This window comes from Pinus tabuliformis, chromosome 3_1 (assembly GCF_031772625.1).
Source record: "Pinus tabuliformis cultivar Carrire ecotype Pingquan chromosome 3_1, CPIR1, whole genome shotgun sequence".
Taxonomy (NCBI): Eukaryota; Viridiplantae; Streptophyta; class Pinopsida; order Pinales; family Pinaceae; genus Pinus; species Pinus tabuliformis.
In genome coordinates this window covers 812609830-812634512 of record NC_142301.1, presented here as the reverse complement: position 1 = coordinate 812634512, position 24683 = coordinate 812609830, and the positions used below count along the sequence as shown (strand labels likewise).

The window sequence follows — 24683 nt, the reverse complement described above, 5'->3', positions numbered from 1 at the left end:
GCTATCATCTATCTCTCTCTATCATTGAAGGCTATTAGTTATACATCATAATTTTGAATAAGATAAATCCCTCTCTCTTGGAACTTATTTGATCATCACTTCCTTTTGAAGGCATATTTATAGCAAGCTTTACTCAAGAAGAATGGAGAGTCTTGGTAACATCATCTGCACTTCTGAAAGGAATCATTATTCATCTTTGAAGCGATTTTAAGACACTATTGTGTCATCCATCCCAGGAGTCATAATTCAAGGACATATTTGAAGTCTTGGGAGCATCAAAATATTTGAAGAATTCAACACCAAGTAAGACACTCTTTTGAAAAGTAAGTATTATATTATTCTCCATGTCTTAATCTTCAGATCAAATAACTTCATTTTGTAAGGAAGGAAACAAGATAGATGGGCCAACACACTTTCAAGCATGGAAAACGAGAATTGATTTAGTGCCCATAGAAAATAAAGTCATGGACTACGTTCTAGGAGAAGTTACGGAACCAGAGAAAAATAAGACTCGAGAATTGGCCAAGTACACTAAAGGAGAAGTTAGAGATCAAAGGATTCTCATTGAATCCATTAAATATCTTATTATTCCACTTGTTTCATATTTGGGCACATCTAAAGCAATATATGGCAAGTTGGTAAAAATATAATCTATGAGTACGACATGTCAGAAATATGTTTGAGGAATAGACTTTACAAAACAAGGTTACCAAAGGATGAATACTTGCCATCATACCTTATTAAAGTCTCTCAATTAAGGATCAATTACAAGGGCTTGAAGAAGTTGTTTCTAATTCTGAATTAAAAACTTGTATACTCAATGCATTACCTTCATAATGGAGTAGTTTTGTGACAAGCATCTATTCAAGAAAGGAAAATCCAAACTTCAATGAGTTGTGGTCTTTGTGTATTCTAGAAGAGAGTAGATTGAAGGCAAAGGATGATACTGAACCTAATGAAAAGTCTTAAGCTTTTGTTGCTAGATTGAAGAAGAAGAACAACAAATTTTGAAATTTTAAACCTTGTCAAAAGAACAACAACAATCAACCATGAGGAAGATGAGATATGTCCAAATTACAATGTTTTGGATGCATTGAATATGGACATTTTAAAAGAGATCGTCTAATGGATCCTCAAAACAAGATGAAAAATAAAAGGAAGGAAGTGAGTGGAGCCCATGTAGCTAAAGAAAATGAAGAACCTGAAAATAAACTGAAGAGTGAAGATCCTAAGTATCTCTATTATTGAAGAACTCCACCACTACTTGGCTTACCTGTAGTTTCCTATTTGATTAAAAATGACAGTTAGAGTAGCATATGCCATTACATATGAAGAGTTTTGGTTTTTGCAAAAAGTATGGCATCATGGAAAGAAGCACTAGAAGTATTAAAGTCTACATCATCAGTTTCATCTCATTGGTAGTAATCTAGCAAGGATAGAAGGATATGGACCATCTAGAACTCCACAATTCATGCAACTACATTTTGGCATCATTTTGTTATAGAAACAATCTTCTAGCAAGAAAGGATCACAAGGATACTTGACAGTAACATAACCATCATTATGAGAAAGTTCTTCAGTATATGGAAAAATCATTGTGACATTGCAAGAGTATATTCCATTAGAAGATCATGGAATAAATGTTAAAAGTAGTGTACAAGTTTTAAAGGTATGATGATAGTCGAGTTGCAGGAAGAAGGCATAGTTGGAACATTTCTCTTGTAGGAGAAAAAAATCTCATCTTCAAGGAAAGAAGTAGCTCAAAGTCGACTAGATGGTTGTATGAAGGAAGAGGTATGCATATATTTAGAGCTCTTCATTAGAAAGTATAATTCATGTCTTCAAAAATATTGTAGGAAGAGATGGCTGGATAAATATGCTTGGTAGCATGAGCATGGTATGTCTTTGTTAAGTTTGGATAAGACAAAACTCTTCCATTTGGTTACTTGATACATAGAAACATGATATATTAGCATGGTATTCATCAACATCCGATATGGTCTCTCTAAGAAAGATAGATAGAATGAAAACTTCAAATGGAGTTGCAAAAACTCTGATGGATATGATATTGAACCTTTTGGTTCATTCCATGAACGTATTAATAGATGAATGAAAGGATAATAACATGAAGATAGACCAAGAAAAGGGATGTTGACCTCATAAGGAATTAAGTAGCAAGACTTGACATCTTGACAAGAGGCTGTCATGACTTGGTAACTTTGATATTGATGATTTTGAGATATGATTTGGCTACTTGGAAGAACATATTGCAATAGTATAGATTGGAAAACATAGAAGTTGAGATAATATGATGTATCTACAACCTTTTGGTTTAACCCAATTCTAAGAGCACGTGAATTGAGTGGACAACAATGGTATTGGCTTAGAAGAATATATGGCAAAATGTATAAAGGCAGAATAGGTAGCAAGTCACAAGCTAACCTGTTGATCATATTGGATTTAATATTTACTTTTTATATGGACAAAAGGAGATATGATTAACTCCACATTGATTAGCTTCACAAGATAATGTTGATGATGAACATACTATAAATGATGATTAATGGAAACTGATGTAAAAGGTTGATGGAAAGAACCTTTCCATAAAGATAGATTGCGAAATATTTTGGCTCCATAACATCTAGGAAGGTCAATGGTCAGGTATGATATGATGCTATGAGAAGAGGATCCCTTGAAGCTACTACTAATATCTCCACAAAATAAAAAGTAGCGGGTGAATGCGATAAAATATGAAGTTCATGGTTGTGTCTCTCTGGTTGAGAGAGAGTTAGGATCTACTCCCTATTTGAGAGGGAATGAGGATTACCTTCCTAATTGAGAGGGAGTAATGTGGGACACCATATTCTCCATGTATCTTGCACTCGACTAGGACTAACAACCACACATTTAGTGAAGGCACTGGGAGGGAGAATGGAGGATTGAATAAGCATATGAGACTGGTATTGCTTAAGGATTGGGAATCCAAGATAGGAAGTAGTCTTGTGGACCGATACTCTTTGAGGATATAACATGATATCCAAGATAAGAGTATTCAAAGAGGACAAATATTCTTTAAGGATTGGGAATCCAAGATAAGAATAGTCCTAAAACGAAATAATTAGTGAACATCGAGATGGGGTATGTACCTTTAAGAGGCTATGGTGTTAGTGTCCATATGTATGCCTCCCAACATTGTGCTCTAATCTAGTGGAGAGTTAGAGCTTGTTAATCAAGGCCTTGTTATTATGCATATTGATAATACCGGGCATGATGTTGATGTTTGAAAATAGCTTATCAATTTCACTCTTCTTATGAGAAAATTTTAATTTGAGAGTATCCTTGTACCAATTGTGTAATTATGAATACCTCCCTAGTTAAGAGGGAGTGTTGGAAAATGCAACTAGGTTTAGTCTTCAAAACTCGTATCATTATGTATTTCATATAAAAAGAAAATGAAGAAAAAAGAGTTATTATTTTTCAAGCATGGATTTCATGCTCAAGTCAATTTATTAATTAGGTCAAGCATGTTCTTTAGCTTCTAGGTTTCTCTAAGTCAAGAGAATATTTGTCATAAGTCAAATTATTATACTTGAGTTGACTTTGACTCATTGAAGGAGCTTGGAAGGAGGGTTAACTTAGGTCTTCTGGGAGGTCTTGGTCTTGGTGTTTGGGTCTTGGATTTATCACTTTGATCTGATTCTATAAGAAGAGGTGGGTTTTACTAGGTTTTCCCCTTGGAAGGTGTTTTACCCTGGCTTGGAGCCTACATCTTGTGTTGATTATTTTTTTTATCTTCATGGTTTATGGTTTTGGTAGCTGTTTGTTGAAAAGAACATAATAAAAGTAGGAAGAAGGAAACATAACTTCACAAGAAATTATCAAGTAAAGAGAAATCACCTTAATGGTCTCCCTATTGATTTCTGAATAATCAAGGCATTTCAAAAAAGATATTGACTTCTCAATAAGCAAGGCGTTTCAAAAAAATATATTTGAAATGAACTTGATAAATTGTTAATGGTTTTCAAAAGACAACCTTTGAAACATTTTTGTTGAACCATTGGGAACATTCAAAAGATGATCTCCAAAGACCCCTAATATATTTTTGAGGAAATTCAAAAAATAATATGAATTTATTTTTCAAGCATGGCATAGTGAGTGTATTTAAAAAAAGAAATGAAACACATGAGACTTTGTAAAAGTACAGATAAACTATTGAGTCAATTCAAAAAATAATACTCCTATATTGGAAAAATTCTAAATGTTTTTTTTCCTTAAATGTTTAAAAATGATTTGATGAGAATATCAGTTCTTTCCAAAGAAAAAAAATTCAATTAAAACAAATTTACCTAACGAGCAACATAATACTTTAGTGGTAGAAAGTGTGAGTCCAACATTAGAATTTTTCATAGAAAGTGAATCTTAAAAAACAAAAACAAAAAGATGAAAAACAGACTAAAAGTAAATTTAGATACAAAGTCAAACATCATATTTGATACAAAGTAAAAAAAGAGTGAATCTAAAAAATAAAAAAATTTAGATACAAAGTCAAACATCAAAGTCAAACATCATATTTAATACAAAGTAAAAAAAAGTGAATCTAAAAAACAAAAACAAAAATGACAAACAAGCTAAAAGTAAATTTAGATACAAATTCAAACAACATAGGGAAGATGCATGGGTAATTAAAATTCTTTGAAAAAGAAAGCAAGCCATAAATGTAAAACACAACATCATATAAACACTTCTCAATCAATATCATGAAAAAGGTGAATGAAACAGGAAACTTTGGAAAAAAACAATAAGATCTCCCAGTGTGAGGACATGGAGCTAATTGAAGATATGGCTCTCCTACATTAGTCAAAACTTTTAAACAAATAGAATTACAAGTTATAATATCAAATTAATATAATATTATTATTTAGTGAAAAATTATAATAAGGCATTAATAATGATAATTATTTATAATTTTATTGAAATTTGAAGAGAGTTATCACTAATAAAAAAATATTAATTTTTATGATAAAAAAAGTTTCAATATTAAAGAAAAAATAAAAATAATAATTATTTAATTATTTAATTAAACTCAATTTTTTTCTACCAAAATTTAATACAAATTTCAATCCACTTTAATCTTAACTCTTAACATATATCTCTTCATTTATAAAAATTAATTATTTTTGTTTATTTAATTGAATTTATTTATTCTTTAATAACATAAATTTATATTTTATTACTAATAAATTATATTTATTCTTTTTATACTTGTTAATTATTTTTTTAATTTCTACATAAGTAGTATTTTTTAATATATATTAACATGGTTAGACCACTTTTATATATATATATATATATATATAATTTTTCTATAATAATATTGTTAAAAACATATATATTAATTATATTGAATTGATAATTTGTTAAAGTAATTTAGTTATATATATATATAATCAATTCAACATAGTTAATTGAGAAAGACCCGAAATTAAATTTAACTATTATCGCGAAGTATTGAAATTAAAATATTAATATAAATATTATGGAAATTTGATAAATAAAAACAAAGCCAAACAATAAACTTTACTAATCTCAATCCATCTTTCATTTATGACTATAGAAATCTAGATTAAGAAATAACAAATATTCGAAATTTATCAACAAAACCACTAAAATGAGCCAATAATAAGACTAAAAAGCAATAAAGTGCTTAGCCTACAAACTTGATAAGCTACGACTAGAGCGTGAAGTTGCTAACCTTTTAACACTGGCGAGAGAAATACTCACTCTTCACCATTTGTAAATCAGAAACAAAAATTCACAGGCCACAATGGTCCACCATCGTTATGCTAGCACCTAATTTGCTAGTTAACTCCAAATTATTCATAAGAAGAACCCAACCCCTAATGTGCTATTTAAGTCCTATAAATTATTCTTAAGAATATAATTCACATACTAAAATGACCCTCCATCGTTATGCCAGCAGCTAATGTGCAATTTAACTCTTACAAATTATTCATAAGAAGAACACAACCGCTGATGTGCTATTTAAGTCCTACAAATTATTCATAACAAAAACCTAATACACTGGGGAAACAGAATGCGCAGTATAGGTCAATGCAGGAATGAAATAAAAATCGAGGTGTCTTTATCAACCATAGCCTTCAAGAAAAAAGAGAAGATATAATAAACTAAAGTAGTATAATGCCAACCCAGAGTCCCTGATAAAGGATCAACAGCTGCAGAACGGATATCAGAAGTTGGTGTTGAAGAAGTTTCTGTGCGACCGCTTGATGTGCCGTCAGAGTTTCCAGGAGCAGGACGTTTCAGTTCGCGATGTCCGATTGAAGATCTATAAAAGCAGGCTTTTTGGGCGATGGAAGATCATGTTGTCCCTCATTTGTGAGCATCCACACCACACGGGACATTGAAGGCCGCAACGCTGCAGCTGCTTGTGTGCACAGAAGACCAATTTTAATCACCCTAATCGCTTCCTCCACTGAATAGCTTCCCTCCAATGTGGTGTCCATAGCTTCTACAGCTCTATCCTCTTTATACAGTCTCCATGTCTGCTTGGCCAATATCAACAAAAAAAATAAAGCATTAATGAGCAAAATGCTGTGGATATTTTAGAAAATTGCACTAGAAAGATGAGATCCATATGAACCATACTTCTTCGATGAGAAGCTTTGCGTCTGGAGCCAAACTCTGACTCTTTTTCCCGCTGAAAATCTCAAGGAGAAGCACTCCAAAGCTGAATACATCTGCTTTCTCTGTCAGCTGTCCACGTAAGGCGTACTCAGGGGCCATGTAACCTCTGCACAATGCCAACAGCGATCAAATCTCCACATCCATCTAAATTATCTGAACCATATTGTAATTGGTTCCTGTATAGTCCAATTTATTTAACGATGATGATGACCTTACTAGAATAAACGTTAGAGAGAATTCTTACACAGTTCCTACAACTGTAGTGGTATGGTGGCTCAGATCTTCTGCAAAGAGTTTGGCTAACCCAAAGCCTGCTATCTTCGGTCTGTAATCGTCGTCGAGTAAAATATTACTTGCTTTTATATCTCCATGGATTATCTTAATGTCAGGTTCCTCGTGAAGGTAGGCTAGGCCGCGGGCAATTCCGACAATGATTTCAAACCTTTTTTTCCAATCAAGTAAATGACGTCTCGTTGTATCTGCGTTTAATAAATGCATAACATGCATAAACAAAAACCAAACAAAACTACATTATATGCAAAACCTGAAAAAGAGAAAAAAGAAAAACTTAGAGAAAGAGAGAAACCGAATAGAATCTCGTCGAGACTCCGGTTGGGAAGGTATTCATAAACTAATAGCCTTTCTGAGCCACCAACGGAGCAACCAAGCAGTCTGACTAGATTCTTGTACTGAACGCGGCTCATTAGATTGGCTTCATTCACAAATTCAGCATCTCCACGCCTTGGACTCATATACAAACGTTTCACTGCAATCTCTCTTCCACCTGGAAGAACCCCTGCACATCAAGTATGGTGAACCCCCTGCGTCAATATTCTTTATAATTTCCGTCGGACGGTGTAGGTAAATGCTTAAATTAATTAAATGCAACGCTAAACTCACTTTGAAGGCGGATCCAAAACGTCCTTCGCCGAGCTTATTTACTGGTTTGAAGTTAGAGGTAGCCTCTCTCAAAATATCATACTTGAAATTGAATTCCGACTTTGTTATATTTGGGTTTAACATAATTGCTCCTCCCTCACCTGCGAAACGATCACACGCACCGTCTACTTATCTAGGCATATGCCAGTTCGTCGATATTTTTGTAACTTTTAATTTAATTCTTTCGAATATCGTGTTTGAACAAAATTTTCAAACATTTTTAATGTAATAATTAAAATTTTATTAATTTGACAGTGGGAATTTACAGTTACGGACAATGAGTATTCTCTAAATAAAAATGGCGGCTTTGTTTGATGGAGTCAGAGAAATGGCCTGGGATTGTTAAAAGTGGTTGAAATCTGGATAAAAATAATTCAAGAAATTTTACAATAGCAGTGTTTGAATCATGTTTTTATAGTGGAAAAGGATTCAACACTATCAAAAATTTGTAAGACACTCAAAATCTTGAAGTTTGACAAAAATCTTTGCTGGATTTTATCAGAATCTTAGAGGAATATTATAGGATATTAAAGTAATATAGAGTATCAATAACTACACTCTTACTATTTTTACTATGTTATTGATATTGCAATTTAGCACAAAGAAATTGATGTCTTACTCTTAGCAGAAAATAAAATATTTTAATGTTCATATTAAATAACATAATTTACTTTCACTTTCAAATAAGAAAAGATATATAATTCAGAATATTTCAATATATGATTTAAATAAATAATCTAAAAATTTTGGTTAATATTTTAATATATATATATATATATATAGAAAATAAATTATTTTAAAATTAGTCACAATAAAATATTTTAATGTTTAAAGGAAAAAATAATTGAAGCTAAAAAATTAGCTACTATCAATATTAAGTAAAATATTTCAATTGTAAGGTAAAAAAATATAAAATTTATATATATTATATAAAGCAATTAAAAAGAAAACTTATGATTAGAAGATTTCAAGAAGGCTTACTATTTTAGGTTTAGACCTTTAGACCTTTAAGTTAGTTCAAAATTTTCTGGACATTAATTCTATTTATATATTAAAAAATCAATTTAATATTTGAAAAATAATGAAAAATTATACCTAATATTTTATATCTATACCTATAGATTTAGGAATCAAATTTTCGAGGTATATTTTTTTCAAATTTTATATTTAAAAAAAATTATTTTTTTTATCTTTTTAATCCTTGATAAATCAATAATTCATATAAATATAAATATATATTAATAAATTAACCTAATAATATAAAAATAAAAATTATTCCTACCATACACCAAAATGTAAGTGGTATCTTGTTTACCGTTTAAAAAAAATAAATAAATAAAATATGTCAAAATAATTACTAACCTATCATTTTCTGTTTCTATATGGTCATGAAATTCTTAGAATTCTTAGGACTGAGGGAATCAATCATGGAAACGCTTTAACTTGGTCTAAGATATGTATAACACAGCCTACTTTTTCAATAACCTTGATTTAAGATATGTATCTTAAACAACACAGCCTACTTTTTCACTAGGCTTGAACTCTCTAATTAAAGTGATGATTTCAAATGATATTAAATCAAGATTGTGAGGCCAAGGCCTCGATTTACGTGAATGAATAATATTTTTGACAAATAACAGATACTCTCATGAGCAAAAATGGGTCAGCAGATAAATTTAATTTATTAAAACTGGAAGGGGTGAAGACAAAAAATAATAAAATTTTGTGGTACAGAGTTGAGTCACAAACACAATTTGGATCGTAGTAGATTTGTAAGGGGATAAAATTTGTATCGATCTGTAAACAAAATCTTACACAACTGTGACGGAGACCCTAGTAACAGGATTCATTGCGGAATCTTAAAACTGAACGATTTACCAATTTCGGCACATTTGCTTCGAGAAAACCGTTCCGGCAGAACAAAAGCATTCCACTTGCAAACTCCAATCGCTGCCATTAATCCAATCATGGCGGCTACAGCTCCCACAGTTATCCCAAGCAGTACATAACATTTTTTCCCTTCTGCGACTTGCACAGAGTTAATGGATTTTATCTATTTAACCAAAAATATATAAACCCTTACTAAATTAAGCAGTATATTCCTTGTCATGGTAAACTATGTCAAACAAACATCGGATACTGTAGCAACCTTACCTGGACGGGCTGCTGTAGGAGGCGACAGTGATGGGGGCGGATGCAGGGGGAGCACGGACAAATTGAAAAAAGAATACATCTCGAAACGCAAATAGCAGTTCTTAGATGAAAATTGTGCTCCAATAGTACCAGTTGCGCATGATTCTAGTGATGAGGATGCATAAGTTAGGCAAGACCCGCAGTCCTTTTGGACAGATCTTTCAAACACTGGGTTATGGCGTATATATACACCATAAAATTAGAAGGTAGAGAATAATATGGAAAGAAAAGTTGCGGGCTCTGCGAAGCTTTCTTTGAAACGTTTGAGAGCAGGGCATCAACAGCATCTGTGAATTCTCGTGGCTTGATGCTTTTCCCACCGTTGCAGATCAAATTTCTGGGCATACTGTCAATATCACCGTAAAAGTTATGATTGTCGTAGCGTAAAAAGCAGCCGTCTTGCTGAATGAGTCCGGAGTATTGTGGCAACGCTGAACAAGATTTGTTTTGGCCGTGGATGCACACTGTTTGCAATCGGAGGAGTTTAAATCTCCACGGCACTGGAGAAGCCCATAAACTGAACTATTGCTGTTTTGTCCCTCAACAACAACGACACTACGACACTAGAAGCATTGAATCCGCTTGTAGAAACGTTGCCCACCAGCGAATTCAAAACCTGGTTTAGATTGCGCTGGAAGGAGCTACCGTTTCTGTATTCGGGCTTCTCACAACCAAACCAAACGACAGCAGTCCCTGGATCAGCAGCCAAGAGGGGCATACGCGTGCACAAATGGATAGCGAAAATAAGTAACATGGTACTGATTAATGCTTTCATCGTTCCGTCAGTGCAGACTGGCATAAGATCAGCAGTTAAACCCTGTTCTGTTTTGTTCTCCTGAGTCTATTGTCTTGAAGAACAGCTCAACCCATACATTATCTGCTGCAGCTAATGCCTCTGGATTCATTATCCAAAGCCCGACTGATTCTTAAACGTCTATTGACTTGACTTGCCTGCTGATATAGTCTCTGGCATTCATTATGAAAGCCCAATTGATTCTTAAACGTCTATGGACTTGGCTGCGGCTCAAGTCTCTGGCATTCATTATCAAAGGATTCGTGATTTTTTGTGATTGTGATTTTTCTAATATTCTCCACCGAAAGTTAAATGGATTAGGTAATATTTGTTAATATTTAATTTAAGAGAGAGATGAAAAATCAGATAAATATAAAAATCTACTCCCCAAATGATAAAACTAAATGTGACATAAGCATCGTAATATATCATTGATATATGATTTATTTTTAATAAAAGGTTTAATATAAAGAGTTAATTATTTATGTGCTGGGTGCGTTTATTATAGAATAATGAGATTTTTAGAATTTGAATTTAATTAATAAAATTATTAGATGGATGATAGAAATTTAACGTTCACAATATATTTTAGAATAGTTTTTTGTGAGAAGAAGACTTCTCTAAAATAATAGGAAACATATATTGTAATGTCATTTTATGTGTAGTAATGTTATGTAATGTATAGATAATTAAAATTAAAAATTAAAAATATTAATTATTACTCACAACATAATTAAAATTAAAAATTAAAATTGGAGAGGTCAAAAATGAAGTTTGTACATTTAGAAATTTGATCACTATAGGTGGATCTAAGCAGATCTAGTTATACACTTTTTATTTTTTTAATTAGATTCATTACTTTAAAAATTGCCATGTCATATGAAATGAGTTATGATTTTTAAAGCATGTGGTATTCATAAGCCATCGTATTGCAACACACCTATTTAAAATTTAAGAATTTCCATGAGAAAGTGGGAGTGAATCTCCATGATTAAGAATCTTGGTACACAACTACAGGTGTAGAGATGTTGTACTTATAGATCCATCTTAACTCTAGATCTACCATGCACAGAGAGGGATCAAATCTCTCAACATGCAAATTTATTTTTGAGTGCAAACCTTTTTGCACCCAGAGATATTTGATTTGGTAGATCCTTAGTTAAAATGGATCTATATTGGTTCTATTAGTTAAAAATAATAAATATATTAAAATTCAATTTGCTATATTGTAATTTTGTTTTTATTAATAAAATTACAAACTATTTTTTAGGTAAAAGAAAAAAATAATATACATATCACATTAAAATATATATCGTATAAATAGTATGCATAAATTAAGATCCATTTTACCATATAAATTAAAATAATTATTCTGTAACTATATTTAAATTCAATTAATAAGCACATAAAATTTAATACTTACAATAAAGTGACAATATAACAAGATTCTTAAACATGGATATTCACCCCTACTTTACCATGGATATTATTGACTTGTTGTCGGCCGGATAAGTCGTTCTTGCGGACAAGACCGACCTCCTTAGTATCTAATGATATCTAGCGACAAGAAAACTGAACAAATTCTATCTTTCTCTAGATATGAAATTTATAAATAAAGGCAAACAAGTGTTTTAGGCCTACCTTGGGTCCAGTGCAAGTTTGTGGAAGCCACGCTCCGTTGATCCAAATGAGCTCCCTTGTAAAGAATTTGCAAACATAAACAAGCACACACATTAAATAGCACCTAAAAAGCCAATATAATAAAGCATATTTATCATGATGATCAAGGAATTCATGAAACAAACCACATAAGACAATTTGTTGAGAAAAATGAATCTGATTGTATTAACTTTAATCAAAGAAGAACTTTACAACCTTGGTGCCTTGATGTTGTACAAGCTCCTCCCATGGTCCAGCAAGAATCTCCTCTACTTTGACAAGTTCCACTCTCTTCCCAATGAAGCCAAAAGGTATGTAATCTCTCCTCTCAAGATTAACTAGGAAGTCTCAATTCCAATAGCATTTACCCTAAAAAATGTTCAGCTTCTAACCTCCCTAGCAACCAGCCCAATGCCTTAATTTATAGTGCAATGGAGGGAAGTTACTAGGTCCACCTTCAAAGGGATAAAGCCCTCCTTCAAAGGGATAAGCTCCTCTCATCAAGGGATTAGCCCCTTTAGTTTTGGGATGCATGAACCACCTAGGAGCGAACCATCCACGTCAAAATTCCTTCTAGAATCATCCAGAATTAACCACAAGTGAGTTTTTAAGAATAAACTTGGGCCTTTTTGACTTTCACAGGGGTCCGCACCCACTCTGTTAGAGAAATTACGGGCAAGTCCGTAGGTAACATGAACAAGGGGTGCGAGACCGCAGGTAACAGTAAGAGAAAGTGCGGAACCAAAGGTTTATTGATTTTTAAAGCCTTTCTCTCATTTCTAAAGCTTAACATGAAGAGCTGAGGTTTGAGACTTGCCAAGGAGGACAATATGAATGATGATAGACCCATACTGACTGCAAATAGTCATGGTGACAATATTTTGTGTAACAGATTGCCCCCTAAAGTGCGAAGTCTGTAGTAGATGAGGATTTCATTTATCATCTAAAAAGAGTGAAGTACTTTATCATTTCGAGGATCATCTTATGGAGAGCCCGGTTGGAACCTGTAAAAACATTCAATACAAAATATATATATGAGATCATATCATCGCTGAGGTAGGCATTCCCATACTCAGATCAAAACTGACTAGAAAACTAACTACTGCTCTAATATAGGAATGATCTTGTAATACATCACAAGTATAGACACATGTAGACACAGTATGGATGCAGCCATCTGTTTATGAATAGTCCACTGTATAATGAATACAAAATTCCTCGCAGCCTGGATGGTGGAAACTAGATCCAGGGTCTTGATTTCTACTTCCCGAAATAGTACGATTCTATCCATGTGAATGAATGTGTTGAAGTCAAACATGGTAGAAACCACTTGATTACCAGTCAATGATGTAAACTGTTAACAAGTGTGAGAGAAACCATCATTAATTTCAATGGCTCTCAAAGTACTCAGTATAATCCATGAGATGTGAATAGATGTGTTGATGTCGAACATGTCACGGAATCCTTTGATCATAGGTCAATGATGCAACCTATCATCGAATGCGAGAAACCTGCCATTGAGGCATGCAGATCCCAAGGTACTGACGATTTCTAGATCATCTTTCTAGATAATGAGCTGAAGTCGATAGAAAGCGATCCGTCGTAGGCAAGCCCACAACCCGAAATCATAGATCAAGTTTGAAGAAATATAGTTGCAAGGACTGACTCAGGGATGGTCAAGATGGATGACAGATATTTTGCAGATGAATGGTTTATTTGCACTGACCTCTTGAACACATAACGACACAACAGATGGTTTGGTGACAATTGACCCAAAGTTAATACTTAGAAATTGGCTGAAGACTTTCAATATGGTTTGAGCAACTGTTAGGCAAAGTATTTCCAAACCCAGGTGAATAAAAGTGTCATGTTCAAGAGTGGTTAAATGTTTTCTGAGACACAAAGTATGACAAACAAGCTCATTTTTCTCTCTTTTCCCCCACCATTTCTAGCAAGTACCTCTTTATTTTTAACAAGCTTGAAGAGGATAAAATTTGCTTGATTATAAGCTCATCCTTTGGATGAGTCCAACTTAGTTTAAATTCGAGCCCTAAGAAGGAGTGGTCCATTCCTATTTGTAATTGAACAGGTCCTTTACTGTTAAATTTTAATGAGTCCAGTATAGGAGAAACTTGGCGTTTTCAATTTTAGAGAGTCTGAAAAAACTTAAGAAAACTCCATGGTTGTCCCTTTTCGTAAATTAGTGGCTCCCAAGCTCGAAAAAGTATAAAATAATACTTGAGAGAACCGCTTGATCATTACGACCAAGGAGTACTTTTCATAATTAGTGCCTCTGATCCGAAAAAGTAAAAAAGTGATCAATGACATGTCATTTTATAACCAATATCGAATTTGAAACGACAAAAATCCGACAATCTTTTCCTATTTTTACGATCAGAAAAGGGCTATAAGTGGACCGTCTTTTTAGTTCCATTTTAACGAGCTTAAAAAGCAAAACTCGGCAATCTTTTCATATTTTAGGAGTCAGAAAAGAGCTTAAAGGTGACTCTAATGTTTTTTGTCGAAAATGACCAATTTTGCCTGAAAAATCTCTTATCCTGCACAAAAACTCGAACATTACTCATACCTGTTTAAAATAGATAAAAATGCTTCAAAAGTTACCTCTTTAAAGTGAAAAATAAACAAATTAAAAACTCATTTATTCAAAAAAGATTATAAAAAGGGCTTTTGTAAATTCATTTTTACCGTTTGACTTTAAAGTGAGAAAAGAGAGCTTTTGGTCAGAAACTTCCCGTGAAGATTGCGGAAAATCCGTCCATTGGAATTGAACGCCGTCTCCTCCAGGTAATCCACATCATCTTACTCTTTCATTTCATCCATTTGAAAAGTGTTTTTTAGGGTTTTATTTTGTTTTTTAGGAAATTTCTAGGTTAAAAACCCGCGTGCGGGGGTCCACAGGCATAGCACAGGAAACCTGCGGACCCTGACTTTTTCATAAAAGGGGAAAAGTCAGGGTTCCGCACCTGCCGTGAAGGCAAAGTGTGGACCCATGAACTGTCTCTAACACAGAGGGCGCAGTCCCGTAGCAAAGGTTTTTAAACCTAAATTTTTCAAATTCCACCCAAAAATTTTGATTTTAGATATTCTAATCCGCCTTTTTATTGAATGTAGGGTATGCATCATGCTTGATTGGCGGGAACGAGAGCAAGAGGATGTAGATCTCGCCACGATTAATCATTAACCTTCGATTGATGCATTGAAGGCATGCGGTTTATACAAATTCTGGGCCATACCTGGCATGAGGGCCCAGGTGGACTTTTTGCAGTGGCTGGTAGATAGGTGGAACATACAGGACTAGTGCTTCTTTATTGGTGGCCACCAGCTCGAAATGGAGCCGAAAGACATTTACTTTTTGACCGATTTGCCTAAGAGAGGTGAACATTTGACTCTATTTGGAACCAGGACAGGTGGCCAGTCTATCGATAGCCTCCGGCTAGAGTTCTGTAACGACCAAACTAGAGACAAAGGGATAGATATCAAAACCATCTCCTGTCGTGAGCTCAAAGTGATTGCGTTTACTATTATTAGGCTCTGCGGAAGCGTAGCACTACATCTGGCCACTGGATCCCAAATGCGGATGGTAGTAGACTGCTTTCGAGGCACCATCTTCAACTAGTGTGAGGCTGTGTTGGCTAATATGAAAGGCCAACTGACTAGAGCAAAGAACGGACAACTGAAGACCTTTGGATATGGTGCTTTAGTTGTGAGCTTTGGCCTAGAGAGGGTCCCAATGTTGGTCCCACAGCATCTTACCGTTGGAGCTAGACTTCCCCGAGAGCCCAAACTGATGTGTTGGGTTGCAGTTATGGCCTGTCATCCTGAGGAGGGAACAAAAGTCGTTCGATTTACTCCTGAGTATTTTCATTGGTTGGAGAACCAAGTTTTTGCTATTTAGGACTTTCCTTATGCTGGGGTAGATTATCGTGGTGACCCAGACATGGCTCTTCCACCAGGAGAGCAATGGGATGACTCAGGTAAAATCATTTTCAACATTTTCTAATTTTATTTTTTTTTGTTTTTATTTCGTCCCAAAATTGATAGTAAAAAGTTTCAAATGTAGATATAGGTCCACGACGACCAGCCACTCTTTGGCCCTATGAGAGGAAACAACCAGCTACAGCAACACTAGCCCCACAGGATGAATCTACAGAGACCTTGGCCGAATTGGAGAGTCATCTAGAGCATTTGATAGCAAACACTCCGGAGACTAGCATAGATGACATTCCTCTTAGGCTACAGCGCTATGTGATTGGGGCCCCAGTACCTTTCAGGAGGTTCCTTTGTAGGGTGGCCCATACAGTGGTTTCTTATTGTGATCATCACCAATGATAGGATGATCGCCTGTTGTAGACTCATATGACATTTTCGCTTTTTGTACTATCATTTTTGCTGATCATAAGGTGTTTTTCAACCTATGATCGAAGACGATGTATATTTGACACACTTCTATGCTATACTATATCATTATTACTAGCTTATCTTGTAAAACATGTTATGGAATGTTTTTAAATTTACTTGTATGATTATTGCAAATGTCTCCTTAACATTCGAGAAGGAATTGCATCTGCTAATGTATTTAAATATCTTGGAATATGTTGATATTCAATATAGTCAAATTCACGTTCCAAGAGACGAACTCTCAAAAATAATCTCAATAACACTGGATTTTTAATGGCATATACTCTATTAAGTTGTAATACAACGAGTTCAGAATCTAACCTCACTAACAAACCTCGAATCTCAAATGAGATGGATTCAGATAATAACTCAATCACTGCACTATACTCTGCAATGTTGTTCGTTGTTTGACCGAGGCTTACCCCATGCATAGATACCAACTCATCAGAGGGCGAATAGATGACCCAAGCTACAGAAGAAATGTTCCATGTATTACGACAAGCACCATTAGCAAAACCAATGTATGTTTGGAGAGACGTCGACATCTGCAATATCAAGAGTGAAATCAAGATAAGCAGGAACAATGACAAAAAACACTCTCTAAGCTAAGCACACTTTTTAAACTAAAACAGACCAGCTAGAAAGAAAACTAACCTAACTAAAAATCTGCACACCCAGACTTAAGCATAATATCTCTTCAGGTAAAGACCATTTCTGGGTTTACCTAAAGAGAACCCATCAAAGTCTACCAATTCATAGGCCCCTTTTGCCAGCTTTCGCTTAACAACATAAGGACCATGCCACATGGGTACGAATTTTCCAGCACCTAATTTATCATTTGCTTGATTGTACAATAAGACTAGGTCCCCTTCCGAAAAATTACGAGGGGTAACATTTCGATGATACTAAGCTTTAATCGTTTGGCATGAGCTTCGATTGCTAATGCAGCATCTCGTCGATTCTCATCTAGCTGAGCCAAGTACAAAAAATGTTTTTCCTCTTCGGAAGTGGCTGGAAGTAATTCTATGGCCATTTGCAATGACAGGATTTCGCATTCAATGGGTAACACAGCTTCCAAACCATAAACTAGTTGGAAAGGAGTGAAACCGATTGACGTTTTTACTAAGGTTTAATATGCCCAAAGCGCTGAAAATAGCATGTTATGCCAATTCGACCTATGAATCCCAATGATTCGTCGGATCATGATGACTATAACTTTGTTGATGGCTTCAACCATACCATTAGCCTGTGGATAATATGGAGTTGAACTATTGTGACGCAAGCCAAGTTGGTCTGTAAGTTCAGTCATCATAATATTTCGAAAATGATGCCCATGATCAGTGATAATCGCTTGTGGAACACCAAACCTAGCAATTATATGATTGAACACGAAAATTGCAGCAGTTTTACCATCTGCCTCAAATGTAGGCATCACCTTAGCCCACTTGGTAAAATAATCTACCGCAATGATGATATACGCATGCGCCCCGGCTGAGTGAGGGTTACATGTAATAAAATCGATAGCCCATTTCGCAAAAGGACCGACGACAATTATAGGGTGGAGAGGAGCAGGTGGAGCGTGCATCTTTTGATCAAAAATTTGGCAGTTGTGGCATTTTCGGACCGTGTTAATACAATATTTAAACAAAGACGGCCAGAAATAGCCAGCGCGCAATATCTTTTGGGCTGCGGCAAACCCAAACATATGACCGCCACATGCTCTAGAGTGGCAGTCATTTAGAACCCTTTCAGCTTCCTCATGAGTTAAACAACGCCAGAAAACAGAGTCCGCCCCACGACAATAAAGTGTATCTCCAATAATTTTGAATTGTTGGGACTGGAATCATATTTTTCGATGCTCTAATCTTGAAATTTTTGGCCGAAAGGATTGGGTTTGGAGATAAACTATGATATCCCCATACCATGGATCTAAAGTGCTAATTATAAACAAGGATTCGTCCGCAATGGGCTCCTCTGCAACAGTTTCCGTGTCAGCACGCAGGAAGTCACACATCAAGTCCACAAAAACTAAAGATTTCTTTGACCTAGACTTTTCAAATTCTAAGTCAAACTCCTGCAAGATCACAATCCATTTGGAGTACTTGCCCCCTAGCAATTGTTTGGTCAAAATATAGATCATAGGGTTTCAATCGGAAATTACTGTAGTTTTGCGTAGTAAAATGTAATGACGAAAACGTTGGACAGCTTGAATAACTGCCAGAGCCAATTTCTCCACATGTGAATATTTTAGCTTAGTTAGATTTAAAGTTTGACTAAGGGAATATATCACATGTTCACTACCGAATTCATCTTCCTGGACTAACACCATTCCAATGATGGAATGCGAGGCGGCGAGATATAAGAAGTACTCCTGGTTGTAGTTGGGAGGATGCAGTAATGGTGCATGGGTCAACGTGTGTTTTAGTGCATCAAAAGATTTGTCATCTATCTCATCCCAAAAGAATGGAGTATTTTGTTTCAACAACCGGGTAAAACCCTTTGTGATCTCGGCATAGTTAGGAATGAATCGACGTAAAAAGTTTGCTTTCCCTTGCAAACTTTAGAGTTGGCGAAGACTCGAAGGAGGAGGCAATTTGACAATAGCTTCAACCTTCAAGGGATCGACGTGAATGCCAGCTTTCAAAACAAAAAACCCCAGTAACCAACCTGTTACTATACAGAAAACACACTTGTGTGGATTCAACCTAATTCGATAATGCCTACACCTCATAAAGATTGCTCGTAAATGGATGAGATGATCAGCTCGATGTAATGAATGAGCAGGTAAATCAGTGAGATAGGGTTGCACAATGTGCTTGATATCATGAAACGTGTAAGACATGGCTCTTTGAAAAGTTTCCCCGGCGTTCTTGAGCCCAAAAGGTAATTTGCAATAAGCAAATGTCCCCCATGGACAAATGAAAGCCGTTTTTGGTTGATCAGCAGGTAGAATATTTATTTGATTGTATCCGGAAAAACCATCCATGAAGGAGAATATTTCACTGTCGGCACAATCATCAATGATTTGATCGATATAGGGAGTTGGATAATTGTCTTTTCGACAGGCTCGATTAATATCCCTATAATCGATACATATTATTATTGTTCCTTGCTTTTTGTTAATAGGAACAATATTTGATACCCAATCCGTTAATGAAATTGGATAAATGAAACCTGCTTTAAGTAAATTTTCAGCTTCTGCTTTAATAGCAGCAGCTTTTCGCAGGTGGATCTGATGCAAACGTTGCCGGACGGGTTTAGCATCAGGGTAAGTTTTGATTACATGAACAAAAATTGCTGGGTCAATTCCTGGCATTTCCTCATATAACCAGGCAAACACGTCGCGAAATTCTTGAAATAGGGCCTTATATGTTTGAATTTCATTTTCCGTACAAGAGGCACCTATATGAATGTTTTCAACAATTCCAAGCTTAACCGAAATGTCAATAGGAATAGTTCGAGAAATATTTCCCAAATTTAACTTAGGATCAGGATTTTTCATTGGATTCTGAGGTTCCTTGACATAATCGATCGTAAAAATAGATGAAAAATCATTTTCAAATCGATCAATCTCAGGTAAAAACGAAGATCTATAATGAAGATCTTCCCATGGTTAATCATCAACACACAGGATTTCACGAATTTGCTCATCAGTGTGAACAAGTTCGGAAAACGTTGTTGAATCTGAGTTTGATGTTGAAAGTGATTCTTCATGGACCACATTCATTAAGTCAATTTTGGTTGAAGAAGGGTCAAAAAACGACTGCACGGCCTGATATGCAAATTCATATGGACTCAAAGGCATAGCATCACCAAATGAATCTATCTCAGATTCGGAAGGTACGATCCAAGGATCATCATAAACAATAGTGTCTAATGGAATCATATGAATGGTTGTAGTAGAAGGCGATACATTGAGAGGAGGAAAGGGAAAAGTTCCTAGTAAACCAAAATCTTTAACTAATCCTACTCCAACATCCTTATAAGGGATAGTTGTTTTGTCGACATGCTGAATACTTTCAAAAGGGGTTGGGTCAGATGAAAAGTAAGTTAGCTGGTCTATAGTTACGATCTTTCCATTATGAGGGAACTTTATAAGCTGAAAGACCGATGAAACAACAGCTGTCATAGCGTAAGACCAACTACGACCCAAGAGAAGGTTGTAATCTAGAGGGGCATCAACCACCTCCACATATAGATTGACAGTTTTCCTTCAACCCCTATAGGTAAATCCTGTAGAATGCCAAAAGGATGGAACCCACGACCATCAAAGGCCTTTAGAATCATCGGGGATTAATTAAGTGTAGGAGAACCAAGTGATCTCCAACACTGGATCGAAATAATACACGTTGAGGCTCCCTCATCAATCACAATCCCATAACAAGGTCTGTTTTTTACTAACACTGGTATCTGGAAAGCCATTTGATGAGGTAAGCGAGGTGTACTATTTTCTAGATCAAAAGTTATAAGGTTTGAGTCCTGAATTTCAACAACTCCTATAGCCGACAATAGCAATTTACGTTGTGCTGGACATGATTGCAGCACCTCCAAAGCCGACATTGCTGAAGGTGAAATAGCCAAATCTTCAACAATGTTATAGTTCTGAGCCGCTCTCGCATGTGGATTGAAAGTTGACTTTCGAAGTATACCCTTGGCGGGTGGTTTGATTACTAAGTCTGGGTTAGGTTTCTCGATCTGTAGTGGATCGGAACCGGGAGTTGAAGTTGATGGGTTCGAATTAGAAGATTCTACTTCCTTACCACCAACAGGACTTTTACTTCCATAATCTTGCGATCGAGTCGCAATCCTAACATGGGACATCATCATTATCGGTTCTTCTGAGGCATTTGAGGAAGAACCTATCATCTTACTGTCTTGACTAGGAAAAGGATCCTTCAAAACAGCAGGCGTTTGGGAACCTTTGACGATTTTCGCAACCTCAGCGCGATGAGGGAAGTCTCTTGTAAAATGCTCTTTGTCAGATAATGAGGTTTGCGTTTCTCATCAGTAGATTACGTTTTTTCTGTTTTCTCTTTCCAATTTTTATCTATTTTATTTGTCTTCTTCCCTTTCTTTTTACCGCTGGATTTTGATTTGGCTGTAGATGACTCTACAACATGAATATCGGCGGAAATTTTCACGGAAGAATCTCCTATCGGGGAATCTGGTAAAGTTATGATAGGAGAATAATTCTTGGAAGATTTCTTCTTACTTTTGGTATTAAATATACCCATCATACCATCAGCGGCATGAGACCCTGAAGGAGCTGCAGTGATTTGATTTTGTTTAGGAAGGTCGGGGATTTTCTTGTGTAATGTACCTGACTGCGTATAAACTAAGTCAAGGTACTGAGCTTGAGAAATTACTTGCTCTTCAATGACGACTCCTGCCTTCGCTACATCCTCAGTGATTTTCGATAATAAAGATTTGACAAACCATTCCGCTAAGATTTGATCCGGGATAAAAACTTTCACTAAATGCCATCAATGTCTTCATTCATGAATGTGATCTGAAATGTAAGTGGACGTTGACTGTTTTAATGAAGTTAATAATTCTGTGCCATTGTCATATCTGACTGGAAACTGAAAATGAGTTAAAAACGAAGTACCTAACTAACTAAAGTTATAAAAAGTGGTTCGCGGTAACTCAATGTACCACTTGGCCACAAGACCAATTAGAGTGCGTTGAAAAAGCCTTAAACGGATTGAATCATCTGAAATGGAGTTAGACGCACAACAGAGGTGATAAGTCATCACATGGTTCGACGGGTCCTCTCCTAATTTTCCTTAAAACTTAGGAATATCACTAGGCAACTTATTTGGCATTGGCGGCCAAGACGGAAGATAGTTAATTGGATCATTCATAAGGCACGACAAGTCAGGCAAGTCCAAATTTGCAATGAACGGTAACTGAGGATTAGGGTCCCTGAAACCCTAGGTCATGAGACCAGCCCCAGGAGGAGGATATCCAAGATAACTAGGAATTGGAATTGCATTTGGGATATTATATCCTCCCAAAAAAACAGGATTAACCGGACCATACTGGGGTTGTTGAGGTTGTTGATATGTATATTCAGGGTACGGTTGATACTGATAGACTGGCTGCTACACAGTAGGATCGAATTGGTACTGTCCCTGGTACGGTTGATAAGTAAATTGAGGTTGACTTGTGACAACCGTACTTGGACCAGGTTTTCCTACAGGCATTTGAACCGAAGTCTGAATTGTGGATCCAGACTGAGGTAAAGATGCTTGAAGAGTTGGTATAGGAACACTAGAAACCGGAGCTGTAGATACTCTAGAAGTAGGTGGGGTAGATTGAACAGATGTTGCAGCAGTTGCAGCAGTCATTTGAGGCGGAGTTTGAGGCGAACTAGGCCCAAGCTGAGAAACTACAGAAGGTGCAGAAGTTAGTAGACTGGACAGGTTGCTGGGGTGAACCAGAAACCAAGGGTTGTCCAGATTGAGATGACAACTGCACATTCCGTTGCAAGATCTGTTGAGATTGAGATGGATCCCACACTAAGTTCATTCCAGGGTACGGACACACAGCAGGTTAAGCATATCGAGGACCATAACCGGGTTGAGGGTAGGGTTGATAATTCAAAGGTACATTTCCAGCTCCTTGGACAAATGATTGACTGGAAGGTGGTTGGAAACCTTGGGTTGGGTACTGACCTTGAGGTTGATAACCTTGAGGCATGTACTAATACTGGGGTTAACCTTGAGGTACATATTGATACTGGAGTTGACCTTGGGGTACATACTAAGTCTGGGGTTGACCTTGAGGAATGTATTGTCTCGTAGGTATGTACTGTCCTTGAGGTTGCCCCCCATGTGGTAATTGGGTACCTTGAGGTTGTCCCGAGGCGATAATTGAGGACCTTGAGGCTGCCCCCAGGCGGTAACTGGCCACCTTGAGGTTGCGGATTTGGAATATTACCTGACATCATAAAAATATCTTCTACACTCAACGGCTTAGTTCCGTTATTACCAGTTAATAACCCTTGTTCAATAGGTTGAGGAGATGCTCCCGAAAAAGTATCAGTAAGTGACTGATACCCAGAGGGAACATAAGGACCGCCATATAAAAAGGTTTCTGGAGATTGAGAAAACATGGACGACTGTCTCGACATATTTAACGGAGGATAATAACCCCTAGGTGTTGTGTGAAAAGGAATGCGAGGTGGTGAAAAACTTAGTCCCGGGTTTTCCAAAAAATTGGTCAATGAAAGATACCAAGCATCCCTCCTAGGTGGATTGTAAAATACTGATTCACACTCCCTAAGTTCTATAGCTGGTTGATTTTCAGGGATATGGATACCTTCTTCTAGAGTAACAAGTTCTTCAATAGCTATAAGTCCAGAAGGAAGATTTTGGGTAATGACTCTTTCTACCCTGGGTGAACTAGGACCACTAGAAGTTGGAGAGGCAAATCCTGATGTTGGAGTAGCAGCAAGTTCAGTTTCAGGTTCGGATATTTCGGGTTCCTCAGCTAAATCACTAGTAGAAGAAAAGCTACCAGTAACTTTGGAAAAAGAAACAAGCTTTAAAATATGCTCTGGTGCTTGAACTTGGTAATCAGGATGTACAACCAAAGAATACTCTCCTTCTTCAAGTGACCCAACTCTACTGTCACTAGGAGTTACAAGGGCTCATAGCCCTTCAAGCTGGCTCAGTGAAAACTCAGGAGGTTGTCCCCGAAGTCTACGGGACTTCCTTGGTAATTCAGCCACGATTAAATATTTTAACTACTTCACACACAAACAAAGAAAAATCTCAATGAAAACCACCTAAAGTCTCTAAAGAACCAAACAATTTTGAATCACACGCCTAAAGAATCTAGGAGATCAAACCACACACAAACAGTAACATTTCGTACCGAAAACACTAGTTGGTGATGAAATCCAACGTCGTAGAATTCAATATAGAAATGGCGGTTGGAACAGTTACCCCGGCAACCTGCTTAATGAATA

The 24683-nt window shown here is 36.0% G+C and overlaps 1 protein-coding gene across 1 annotated transcript; it reads right to left on the bottom strand.

The window, feature by feature from the left end:
* Positions 1 to 5891: 5891 nt before the first annotated feature.
* LOC149189958 (cysteine-rich receptor-like protein kinase 2) lies at positions 5892 to 9980 on the bottom strand. Its single transcript, XM_089411991.1, has 7 exons — positions 9799 to 9980; positions 9523 to 9666; positions 7607 to 7745; positions 7292 to 7503; positions 6950 to 7184; positions 6667 to 6811; positions 5892 to 6563 (listed from the first exon to the last, which is right to left on the bottom strand). Exons 1-7 carry the CDS (start codon positions 9875 to 9877, stop codon positions 6321 to 6323), a joined length of 1197 nt encoding a protein of 398 aa, XP_089268117.1. The 5' UTR covers positions 9878 to 9980; the 3' UTR covers positions 5892 to 6320.
* Positions 9981 to 24683: the final 14703 nt, after the last annotated feature.

Excerpts from the sequence above, each read along its gene's own strand:
- LOC149189958 (XM_089411991.1), bottom strand. The coding sequence starts at position 9,877 with ATGTATTCTTTTTTCAATTTGTCCGTGCTCCCCCTGCATCCGCCCCCA. Across the intron at positions 7,185-7,291 it reads TCTCGACGAGATTCTATTCG|ATACAACGAGACGTCATTTA; the intron begins GTTTCTCTCTTT and ends TATTAAACGCAG. Across the intron at positions 6,564-6,666 it reads CAAAGCTTCTCATCGAAGAA|ACATGGAGACTGTATAAAGA; the intron begins GTATGGTTCATA and ends TTGGCCAAGCAG.